The sequence below is a fragment of the Leptonychotes weddellii genome, chromosome 8, assembly GCF_054177405.1.
Source record: "Leptonychotes weddellii isolate Sample4059 chromosome 8, ASM5417740v2, whole genome shotgun sequence".
NCBI lineage: Eukaryota > Metazoa > Chordata > Mammalia > Carnivora > Phocidae > Leptonychotes > Leptonychotes weddellii.
This window is the reverse complement of record NC_138376.1, coordinates 47,824,782-47,838,337: the sequence shown is the minus strand read 5'-3', so window position 1 is coordinate 47,838,337 and position 13,556 is coordinate 47,824,782. Positions and strand designations below refer to the sequence as shown.

The following is a 13,556-nucleotide window of genomic DNA, read 5'->3' as shown; positions in this document are numbered from 1 at the left end:
TACCATAGTTACTTTTAATTTGTAATATACATGTTCATATACCACAGAAATTGTGACTTTCTTTCTTTCTTTCTTTCTTTCTTTCTTTCTTTCTTTCTTTCTTTCTTTCTTTTTTAAAAGATTTTATTTATTTGACAGAGAGAGACACAGTGAGAGAGGGAACACAAGCAGGGGGAGTGGGAGAGGGAGAAGCAGGCTTCCCACTGAACAGGGAGCCCGATGCGGGGCTCGATCCCAGGACCCTGGGATCATGACCTGAGCCAAAGGCAGATGCTTAACCGACTGAGCCACCCAGGCACCCCGAAATTGTGACTTCTTTAGAGGAAAAGCCCAATTAACTTAGGTCTGGGTGGAAGCTGAGTGGGGTGGAAGATCTCAGAAACTGAGTAATCATTTTGCTATTTCTGCTGATTGGTTTCCTTCTGTAGAAGGTATGAGTGCTAAGTGGAGCATCTCTTGGCATTGTGATGTGCCTTCAGTTAGGGGAGCAGCCCTGGGCTTCTCTGAAGGCACTGACTGGCCGGTGCTCTGGGACTCCTGGCTCTGTCATGAACTCATTGGAGGGGCAACCCTAGGCTGGGGCACATGCTGGGTCATGTACAAAGCTCTGGTGTCAGAGTCGTTGACACAGTTTTAAATCTATCTGACCCCTGGCATTTGGTCAGAGTACCTCATGGTGCCCTACTGGTCAGGGACTTCTTCTGGCTACAGTGGGATCCCTGGATGGTCATGGTGTCTGTCCCACCCTCAGGCTGTGTGCTTAACAGGACAAAAACCCAGGCTAATACACACTAGGGAACACACCTTGTCATATATATATATATATATATCCCAGAAAACAGAGCATAAGGGACTGTTGTAGATTGATGAATGAGTCAATCTAGCCAAAAGAATATCACATAAGCATTTTGAACATGAACATGATGAAAGATAGTACAGAAAGAGAAGTTAAAAGAATAAAAGAAATAAACAAAAGTAGCATAAAGGGTATGTCTTATAAACTTTCATTGGTACTTTTAGAAAGCAGCTGTATATTTATATATATTTATAAGCAAAATACTTATAAACATATTTCAATAAGATATATATCATTTTGCATTGCTTCCTTTTCTAGTATGTATGTACTTTAGAGTGCACAAGATACTCGTGTTGGATTGTGAAGAATGTTTGCTTAATTCATCTGTACCCCTGCTACTGTGGAACCATCAGCCATGATATTTGCCAAGCTAAAGTCCAACCTCCTCCTCAATTTAAATATGTGTGGCAACTGGGATTTAAAGGTAATCCAATTAATTTCTTTAAAATATGCCTGAGGGCGCCTGGGTGGCTCAGTTGGTTAAGCGACTGCTTTCGGCTCAGGTCATGATCCTGGAGTCCCGGGATCTAGTCCCGCATCGGGCTCCCTGCTCAGCAGGGAGCCTGCTTCTCCCTCTGACCCTCCCCCCTCTCATGTGCTCTCTCTCTCTCATTCTCTCTGTCTCAAATAAATAAATAAAATCTTTAAAATATGCCTGAATTACTTCAAAATCTATTAGGTAAGTATGTTTTCCAATTATACTAAATATTTTATATCTCAAAACACAAAATAAAGTAAAAAATGTATTTAATACTGTGTTCTCTGATTTGTTCCTTTAATAGACGTATGCTTAACACCCACTACCTCCCAGGAATTCTGCTTGGTGCAAGATATATAATAATGAAGAAAGCTAGAGCTATTCCCTACTCTTATAGATCTGTTTTTTGGAGAGGAATTATTGGGCACATACAATGATAAGTGTATAATTGTAAATTGAAATAAAATGTTCCTACAGAAAGAAATAGGCTCTCATGAAAGCTTATAATGAAAGGAAAAAAATGAAAAAAATATGGACAATTGGAAGTGTAAGTTGGGAGGTCAGGTAAGGTTTCCTTTATAAAATGACCCTTGAACAAAGGTACAAAGAATAAAGCCAGGGTAGAGAAGTTGGAGAAGAGTGCATTTTAGTTTGAGGGAATTATATTTTTAAAAACACTATGTTTCAAAGGATACAAAGTTTCAGTTATGCAAGATAAAGCAGTTTTGAAATCTACTGTACAACATAGGGCCTATGATTAATGGTACCATATTGTATATTTAAAATTTTGCTAAGAAGGTAGGTATTATATTAAATGTTCTTATCACAAAAGAAAAAAACCAAAATAACAAAAAAACAAAGTGGGTGGGAAGAAAGTTCTAGAGGTGATAGATAAATTTATGACATTGATTTTGATTATGGTTCACATATGTATATGTAACTCCAAACACATCAAGTTGTATACATTAAATATCTACAACTTTTTATATGTCAATCATACCTCCAATAAAGTGGGTTAAAAAAACTTCCACTGAATTAGAAGAGATGAATCCTTTGAAGACCTGGCTGGATCTCTGAGAGCAAGAATAGAAATAAGATTTGGGGAGAGGGCCATGCCAGAACTAAAATGCTGGGTTAAATATTTATATTTTTATTCTAAAAGGAATAGGAAATCACTGTTGAGTTTGACACATTTAAAAAGCGATCAAGTGGAGAATGGAAAACTGATAGAATTAGTTGAATATTAGTCATCTTGTAAGGGGATGGAAGCTTGAAGTACATGGAATTTCTTGTTTATGAAGTGAATACAGACAGCAAGTGACAGAGGTGTCAATGGGAATTCTAGGTTTCTGGCTTTAACACTTGAAATAATTCCAACACATTTTATTAAATATGTTTTAATTATTTTATACAATGGCAGTTCTTATTTCAAAATTTATTTTGATGAACATAATTTTCTGTTCTATGATTACACTTTGTATACTATTTGACTTAGCTCATGCAAATTGATCGACATTCTTAACACTGTATGGTACTTCAGGTAAATCTTTTAAAGACTATTTCTTCTGTCAATGATATTTTGGCATTATAGTTTATCAACAATCAGCAAATGAGTATATTTGATATGTCTGTTCTCAACTAATGGCTTATTTTATTCAACTGACAACAGCTGCACTTACAGCACTACTATTATATTAAAACGGTGTTGAAGTAAACTAACAATTAGCTTTTTAGACAGTAGACATGATAATTTATTTCATTATGCTCTAAAATGATATTCTGAAGAGTTAACAACCCCTAATGACAGAAATAGTTATCAGTTCATTAAACAAATCACACTCAACACCAAAAGTGGTAGAAGAGAGCAATGACCTGTTGACTATTTTATGTTAGTGCTAAAAGGAACTCAGGAGATTGTATTATGAATACTTACTGTTTTAAAAATGACACAAAACAAGCAAACAAGAACAACAACTGAGGTTAGAGAAGTTACCTGATATATCTGGTCTCAGGACTATTTAGGGATTGTGTTAATTTAGTGGTTTTAAACCTTAGCCACATATTCTAATCACCTGAGGAACTTTTAAAACCTACTACTGCTGGACTTGCATTAGAGAACAATGAAAGTGGTACAGTAGTAAGGTGGACATAGAGACCTTGAAAGGCTGCCCAAATGCTTTACATCCATGGTATGAGAAACATAATTTACTGTTCCCAGCCCAATCAGTTCATGGACTTCAGGGCCTGCATCATTGTTATACTCGATTTTCCTTTGTCTCAAAGTAGAAATAATGCATATATACGTTCACTAAATTATAAACATTAAATTCTCTGAGAACCAAAAATAGCTACAGGGAACATATTCACAAAAATAAAATAGCAAATATATTTTTAGGAAAAATAGGAGGCGTAATAGGAAATCAAACAGCTTGTTAATAAATCATCTCTGAGTAAACATAGTTTTTTTTTTTTTAAAGATTTTATTTATTTATTTGACAGAGAGAGACATAGCGAGAGCAGGAACACAAGCAGGGGGAGTGGGAGAGGGAGAAGCAGGCTTCCCGCAGAGCAGGGAGCCCGATGTGGGACTCGATCCCAGGACCCTGGGATCATGACCTGAGCCGAAGGCAGACGCTTAACGACTGAGCCACCCAGGTGCCCGAGTAAACATAGTTTTATGAATGATAAAGTAAGTTTATTTTAAAGTAAAACAAATAGATTTTTTAGGACATGGGATAATATGAAGTCAAAACTGTTCATGCATAAATCAGCTTTGAGCAGTTAACATCAAGGTAATGTATGTGTATTTAGACATTATCCTTTCATGTAACTAAGTTCAGAACTTAATGAACATAAGGTGATGATTACAAAAATAAGAATTATGTGACCTCCACCTCTGAGAATCTAAATGACTTGGGCTGTCCAAGCTAAAGAAGGCAGTGTGATGAAGCTAAATAGTCAATAAATAGTTAAGTAGGGCTACCCAAATTCCTTTTTACTGCCAGTAGAAAGATTCAATAAAACAATTCTCCCAGGAAAGTTTTCAAAACAAAAGAAGAAGTTAGGTTAAATTTTGAAAGTATGTAAATAGAATTACGTCTTTTATGTAATTCTTATTTTTTTTTTCCGGTTGATGCTGTTAAGATCTCATTTCCTTTTTTTCTCTTAAAATATAATTGAAGAGGAACATTAAAATCAAGCTGGTAAATTTGCATGGGGTGCATTAATTTTGCCAGTAGTAAAATTATTTTTAATTAAGAGATTTTTCTACCAACTAAATGAAGTGTCTTACACGCCCAATCAATTCTTGCCAATATGATTGCTCTACAAAGAAGGGATGATAATTAATTAGAAGAAGCCCCTTCAAGGACAATTGGTCTACAGTGCACAACTTGAGAAAGAGCTGACATGCACCGTTTCTTTTCAATGTCATCATCTATGTTCATTATATGTATTATTAGGTTTGAGAAAAGGAGATACTGACAGAGTGGATAATGAGTTGTGAAGTGAAATAAGATAATATGAATCATAGTTAAGAAAAGATGAAATCATAGCAAAAATAAAGACATAAGTTCTCTGAATTCCTTTCTTTTTTTTAAAGCTTGTGATCATTACAACTTCGTTAACTGAATTTGAAACACACATTTACAACATTTAATATGTGTTAGTGAAGTTTTTTTTTTCTAAATGAAAGAGTTCTGTGCTTCTGAATTGATATTGCAAACCAATATGTACTTTAAATTCTCTTTTTTTCTTTATGAAGTAGTAGATCTTATTTGTGGTAAAAGATATTGTAAGATATTAATTATAATCTATTCATTTAAATGACTTTTATAATTTTATAATGATTAATTGGAGACTGGAAATTCCTGTATCTCCAAAGCAATCTTGATCAAGAGTACTTTTTCTTATTATACTGCTCCTCTTTCAAGTCTTTTGTTAAATACCTGCTGTTATTTCTATATCCATTTAAGATTTTCAGGCCTTGGCGTGGTGGGGTGGCTCATCTGCCTTTGGCTCAGGTCATGATCTCAGGGTCCTAGAATCGAGCCCCACATTGGGCTCTTTACTTAGTGGGAAGTCTACTTCTCCCTCTCGCTCTCCCTTTGTGCTCTCTCTCTCAAATAAATAAATAAAATCTTAAAAGAAAAAAAAAAGATTTTCAGGCCTTACTTCAAGATTTAAAAAACAAATCTGAGTTTTAAAAACCAAATGTATTTTAGTACGTTTCACTTACATTACCTATAAAAAATGTTTACAGTAACAGGATTTTGTTAATTATTAAATAAAAATAAGTGGCTTTCGGGGCGCCTGGGTGGCTCAGTTGGTTGGGCGACTGCCTTCGGCTCAGGTCATGATCCTGGAGTCCCAGGATCGAGTCCCACATCGGGCTCCCTGCTCAGCAGGGGGTCTGCTTCTCCCTCTGTCCTCTTCCCTCTCGTGCTCTCTGTCTCTCATTCTCTCTCTCTCAAATAAATAAATAAAATCTTTAAAAAATAAATAAATAAATAAATAAAAATAAGTGGCTTTCATATACAGAGAAGAGCCAATTAAAGGATTTAATGGAAAAAAAACCAGCAGTGAAAATATTAAAATACCCAGGACTAAAATTAACAAAAATGTTGCATGAGTTCTACATTGAGAAAACTTTAAATATTGCTATAGTATAGTTACAAACACACAAATCTGGAAAAAAATAATTCTACAGATATACCATGCTATTGGAAAGGAGACCTAATGTATTAAAGATTTCAGATCTCCATATTCTTTTATATATTTACGAAGATTTCAGTATAATAACACCAATGCTTTTATATTTGTTTTATTTATTAAAGTCCACTTGGAAAACTAAATAAATAAAGCCAGCTAGACTCTGTAAAAGTGCATTATGTGGGTTGTGGGGCAGAGATTTAGTTCTGCCAAATAATAAAGCATATTATATAGCTTCAAGAATGAAGAGCATGGTACTGTTGCACTGATAGTCAAAACTGTGCAAATACAACGTCCAAAAATAAAATCAAGTCATACAGAAAATTTAACATCTAATAGAATTTCCATCTCAGTCATTAGGGTAAATAGGAATTGCTCAGTAATTGAGCTTGAACAACTGGATCGTCATCTGGGAAAAAAAAAAAAGTCTGATTTGTATCTTAACAGAATACTCTGAGTTAAATTCATATCAATAAGTTTTTAAAATAAAAATTTAAATGATAAATATATCAGAAAAATTTTGGAGAATTACTTTATAAATTTGGATGGGGAAGACCTTTTTCAGCTACCAACCAAAATTTAGTTGCCAGAAAGAAAAGACTAGTCATTCGACTACATGACAAGAAAAAGTGTCTGTGGACGACATCATGGAAGCAGTCAAACAGCAAAACAAACAAACAAAAACTGTTCAGAAGGCATAAAAAGTATTCCTAAATATACGAGAAAGTGTTCAGCTTTACTCATAATGAGAACAAAGCAGATTTTAAAAACATAAATATATAATCTTTCTCTCATAAATATGGCAAAAATTTGAGAGATTTTATACATTGCTCATGAAATGTAAAATCATTATAAAATCTGAGCAAGCCATTTCACAATATCCATCAATATTATAAATGTGTATACTGTTTGACTTAGCTTTCCCATCACACATGCTTCCATCCACATGCTAAGTAATATATGTACAAGATTATAATTGGCATCATTGGTTATTTGAGCAAAAGAATGAACACAAATGTAAAAATGATTATGCAATACTCCTTGTACTGATATGGCAATCCATGAGATATATAATACAGCAAAAAGAAAGGAAGGCATGCAGTAATGTGGAATTGTGTATGTAACAAACCACCTTTTGATTTTTTATACTCAACTTGTGGTTATCTCCCTGGAAGGCTTTTTCTATGTTCTTTGCTCCAGTGTTCTAAAATTCCACTATGTTGGGATTTATGTTTTAGATCATAAATTTTTAAAATTGAGTTAATAATTGCCGTATAACATTATGTTAGTTTCAAATGTATAACATAAGGATTCTATATTTGTATGTATTGCAAAACAGTCACCATAATAATTCTAGTTAATATCCATACCACACATGGTTACATTTCTTTTCTTGTGATAAGAACTTTCAAGATTTACTCTCTTAGCAACTTTCAAATATACAATACAGTATTGTTAGCTATAGTCACCATGCTGTACATTGATCCCATCCCAGGACTTATTTATTTTATAACTGGAAGTTTGTACTTTTTGATCACCGTCATGTGTTTCTCCTATCCGCCACTCCCACTTCTGGCAACCACAAATCTGTTCTCTGTATCTATGCGTTTCTGTTTTTTCTTCCCTTTTACATTCTACATATAAGTGAAATACACTGTATTTATCTTTCTCTGTCTGACTTATTTCACTTAGCATAATGCCCTTAAGTTCCATCTATGTTGTTGCAAACGGCAAGATTTTCTTCTTTTTTTAGGACCAAATGATATTTCTGTGTGTGTGTGTGTGTGTGCACATGTGCATGTGCTATTCACCCACCAATGGACAATTAGATTGTTCATGCCTTAGCTATTGTAAATAATTCTGCAGTGAACATGGGGATGCATATATCTTTTTGAATTAGTATTTTTGTTAACATGAGATAAATACTAAGAAGTGGAGTTGTGGGACCATATAAGAGTTCTATTTTTAATTTTTTGAGGAACCTCCATACTGATTTCCATAGTGGCTGCACCAATTTACATTCCCATGACTGTATTCTTGTTCATGTGTAAACACTTGATAAACCCTTTTATATGGAAGCATGTGCCTTTCAATTTTGGGGTAATCTCTGTATTATTTCACTAATAATCCGTCTTTTCTGTTCCTATTTCTGTGCCTCTAAGTCCAAAAATTTGATATTGCCTCTCCTAAATTGATCTCATTTTCTCATAATTCTTATGTTTTCCGTTTATTTTTATTTTGCCCTATTTTCTACTCTATTCCCCCAATTAAATATATGAAAGCTAGTGTTGAATTTTTTATTTTTTTTACTTTTCTAGATATTTTTACTCTTGTCTAAATTGTACATTTCCATGACATTCTGTTCTTTTATATAGATAAAACAAATTTTCTTGTAACTCTAAGATTATTACAGTTTTGATTAGTTTTAAATTTTTTTCTTCCATTCAGTGTCTCTGTTTCTGTAAGTATTTTTAATGATGGTTTATTTTTTCTTATTTGGAATCTTTCTGCCAAATGTTGGATAATCATATTTAATGGTGATGACCTAACAATACTTATTGGAAGCTTACCATGTGAACATGGGTTTTGATAAATGGCAGCTCTATTGGAGGATTGCAAGTTGACAGCTGGCCATTCAATGGCAGAATTCCAATGAGCTTGGTATCCTTGAGGCAGGAGACTCTAAGATCCTCTTTCTCCTGAGAATACACCTTGAAAATTATCTGTTTGTGGGCCAGCAGGGAGATGAGTGGTGGGTCAGAATAATTACCTGGATTTGTGATTTGAAAGAAAAGCTATGTCAACTACTTTCCCTGTTGCCAGAACCCAGTACTACATTCTCAGACACGTTTAAGTCCTGAGTATCTTAAGATATCTGCCAAGTACATGAATTTGTTTTTTTATAAGTATGTCCTCTAATTACACTTTTGTCTTTTGATTATTGCCATTCTGATAATTTTGTCACTACATTTCCACCATCTTTTCAGCTTCTTGAAATTTATTGAAAATATTTGCTCAGAAAATATTTGCTCACTGTTGCCTCCTTCTCATTCTCTTTGTGAGTTAACACTTTTGTTTTATTTTATCATTACCTCCTTTTTGAGGCTTTGGGAGGAAGAAGGGATGATATCTCAGTTAGGTCCAAATATTTAATCAGATACAACATTATAGAGAACTCGGTGCCTATAAATTGGACAACTTAGATGAAATGGACAAATTCATAGAAAAATACTAGTTGACAAACTGATTCAATAATATAGATAAAATCAGAATAGTCCTATAAGCTCTAAAATAATTAAATAGTTTTAAAATATATTTCCACAAAGAAAACCACTGGAAATATATTGTCTTTATCAAAGTTCTCCCAAATATTCAATAAAGAGTTCATCGAATTCTATTTAAACTCCTTCAGAAAATAGATAGGAGCATTTATCAATTGATAATATAGGCTAGGTTAGCCATGTTTGAGTTATTTTATCTCAGCACATTGAAGATATGATTCTTATTGGCATCATTAAATTTACTGATATTTTCTTCTCTTGTGGCTGATCTGCTGATAATCTCACCCACTGATTATTTTATTATTAAACTAGTAATAATTTTTATAATCTTAAAATTACTAGCAGTTAAATTACACTGGTAAGGTTGAAAGGTCTGGAACATTCCTCAAGGCTTCCTAGCTTCTTCCTTTTTTTTTCTAGAGTTACATATAAGATATCTAAATAGATTTGCACACAGCAGGAAGATTTCAGCTTGTGAACCATCTCTACTTTACAATTAGGTTGTAAGTTGTGTTATTGTAAGAAAATAATATTTTCCGGGAAGTCGTGCCTCACAAACACTAGATTTTAGGTTTGTTAACCATAAGCAATTCTAAAACAGGACTATTTGCTAGGATTCTGTGGATGAATATTATCTACCTAACAAATTTTATTGGTCACTTTACTAGGAGGTTTAGTTATGTTTAAAAGAAACTGTATCCAGTCTCCTATGTTGTTTCACTACCTGAGAATTACACCATTAATAAAAATCACAGGTTCTAGGTGCAGCATTAGTTCCTTTCTCTCCACAATTCTGAGATATCTTTCTTTCTTTGTTTACATTTCATTTCCAAAACTCTCATTCCCTAATTCCCTGTTTACCAATTATATTAACCGTTTTCTATAGATACTTCAACATATTTATCATAGATATTTTACAATCTTTATATAGTTCTAAGTCTGGGTCATGTTTTTACTCTTTCTTTTTTTATTTTCTAAAGATTTTATTTATTTATTTGAGACAGAGAGAATGAGTTACAGAGAGCATGAGAGGGAGGAGGGTCAGAGGGAGAAGCAGACTCCCCATTGAGTAGGAAGCCTGATGCGGGACTCGATCCCGGGACTCCAGGATCATGACCTGAGCCGAAGGCAGTCGCTTAACCAACTGAGCCACCCAGGCACCCCTTTACTCTTTCCTCTTGAATATAGGTCACATTCTTTTGCTTTCTTGCAATGTCATTTTTTATTGTATTACAGATATTATGTCTAACAGAGTGCAAAATAGCTAAATTATATATGTACATGTATGCATATCTATATCTATACTGACACCTTCCCACCCCCATATAAATACACTCCCTTCTTTTTTATCAGAGGGCTAGGATGGGGTGCTAATGATTTTTCTATTATAAAGGTTTTAAGGATGTTTTCCAAATAACTTTTGAAATAATTGCTTTTGCAGCTATAGTATATAAAGAATAAAAGTGCTTTTAATACAAAATTTATTATATTTTTATCTATTAAATCATCTTTATAATCATTAATTGGAAATTTATTTGACATTTAATTATTTAAAAAAATACACTGGCCTGGAATATGTGTCTTGTTTTGATGCTCTATTTCTCAGTTCATTTATAAAATGCAAAAGTTGGGCCTTATTCTATTTTGTCTTTATCAGATTTGGTATTCTATACATATAGAAGCTTATTTTGTGATAGACATTGTCAAATTGATATTACCAAGTAATTTGACGACTGTCTTTGATAATTTCATGTAAATTTAAGTTTGTGAAAGATTATTTAATTTTCAGTCTTTTTGAAAGGATCTGAAGATGGAAATTGTGAAGTGGCTATTATTGATGCCTACTTCTTTCTCTCTGCAAACTATACTGAAGAGGCAGTCTATGTGAACACATCTGAAGACCTTGATTATGTACGTTGGTTCCTATGTGAAGGAACAATAGAGGTAATGTACATTTATGTAGTAGTTCCTGATTTGTCTCTTTAACTCATAATTTTCTGATTTGAAAAAAAAAGCTAAAATTGTTAAAGTTGCACATTCAGTTTCAATATGTGTGTGTAGCTGATATATAACCTCAGAAACAAATTCTCAACAATCTACTTGGAAATCTTTCATTTTTTTATGCTTTATATTTATAAAAAGACAGGTAATAAAAAATTATTTCATTTTATCTCTAGTCTTTTTGTGTTCTATTCATGTTACAGTTTGTTGACCAAGTAAAGCCTCTTGAACACAGTTGTGATTATGTCACCCTTTTGTTTAAAGATCATAAAGCATTCCCATTGCCTTTTGGAATATACGTACATTTCTAGGAGATATCTAATCTCTGGACAATTTTACCACATTACAATTATGGGGCCTAAGGCAAGAATACAAGGAGTGGCCCTCATTTTCCCCATCTCATGTCTATCTTATACAAATTAGGTAATATTATCAAACAAATAACAATAAGAAAAATGTTAGAATCTTAATTTTAAACAAATAAGGAACTTCTTATCAAAGAGATTGAGGAATTTTCCAAAAAGTTTAGAGAATTAACAGAATATTTGTAAACTCTCTTGTCTGGACAAACCTTAATTTAGCTATTTTATAGAAACAAAAACCATATTCTAACTTTATGTTTGGTATATATTTCATATAAAATTTTCAGTAAAACCTTTTCATTATGAATAAATCCATTAACACTGAGCTAACATTATAAAAAATAATACAAGTCACTATTTACTTCAAAAAGAACCAGCTGGAGGGATGTTTGGGTGGCTCAGTCAGTTAAGCATCTACTTTTGGCTCAGGTCATGACCCCAGGGTCCTGGGATCAAGTCCCGCATCAGGCTCCTTGCTCAGCGGGGAGTGTGCTTCTCCCTTTGCTGTCTGCCTGCTCTGCCTACAACTCCCCCTGCTTGTGCCCTCTTTCTCTCTCTCTCTCTCTCTCTGACAAATAAATAAATAAAATTTTTGGAAAAAAAAAAAAAAAGAACCAGCTGGAGAGCATTACAAAAACAGTCAAATAGACTTCAAATTTCTCAGAACTTTTAATTTCACTTAAGCCCTCAACTAGATACATATTTTTTAAAATTCACAAACATTGGGATTAAGCTTAATATAGTTTTACATGTATGTATTTAGCCATTCAAAGATGCATGACTATGCACATAGATGATTAAAGTTTTTATCTTTAAGATATATTTAATTTTATCAGCATATAAAAGAGCATTACATATTATGTTAAATTTACTAATTAAGTAAATGCATACCTTCTCTTAGGAAACAAGCAAGCAAATCATAGTTATCTTGTATACATCTTTCAATTTCTCTGTATTCTTTTAAAATAATTACCAACTTTAAATAAAGTAACTAATATTTGTTTTTTTAGACTCAAGAAAAAACACAAAGATAGCAATCCAATAACTGTTAGTTATTTTATTTTTTCATTATCACACATTTTATATCACTTTGACAACTTTTATCTTAGGCAAAATAAACATAAATATAGACATATAAACATAAATATACATCACTTAATATTTGCATGTCCTAGTTTTCATTCTGTAAGGAAAAGGGATAATTTAAAATTATATTTAGAGAATAATATTTGTATATATTTCTTACTCAAAAGTTGTGCAGGTATCCAATAATAATTTGTTAATTCAATTTATGTCAGTATAAAGTCTTGATGTTAACCAAAGATTTGGAAATTATAATTTACACCATCATGTTAAGTCCTTTTGATTTATAGTATCATCAGTAAAACATTCCAATACATAAATGTAGTAGAATCAATAAGAATTCACAAGATTAAAAACCTTTTAAATGATATCCATTATTAAAATGTCAAATATTTCAATTTGATATTTTTGTAATAAACAATCTAAGGAAACAATGATAGAATAGTTCTTTATTTTATTTTTTTAATTTTATTTTATTATGTTATGTTAGTCACCATACATGACATCATTAGTTTTTTTTAATTTTTTTATTGTTATGTTAATCCCCATACATTACATCATTAGTTTTAGATGTAGTGTTCCATGATTCATTGTTTGTGTATAACATGCAGTGCTCCATGCAATATGTGCCCTCCTTAATACCCATCACTGGGCCAACCCATCCCCTCGCCCCCCTCCCCTCTAAAACCCTCAGTTTGTTTCTCAGAGTCCATAGTCTCTCATGGTTCATCTCCCACTCCCCCCCTTCATTTTTCACTTCCTACTCTCTTCTTTTTTTTTTTTTT

At 32.9% G+C, this 13,556-nt stretch overlaps 1 protein-coding gene across 1 annotated transcript in view; it reads left to right on the top strand.

The window, feature by feature from the left end:
- Window positions 1-13,556, top strand: part of LOC102746527 (protein eyes shut homolog) — a 119,205-nt gene that overhangs the window by 94,442 nt on the left and 11,207 nt on the right. Inside the window, 2 exon segments of the mRNA XM_031033397.2 lie at window positions 1,115-1,280; window positions 11,127-11,269. Coding sequence (XP_030889257.2) covers window positions 1,115-1,280; window positions 11,127-11,269 — 309 coding nt within the window.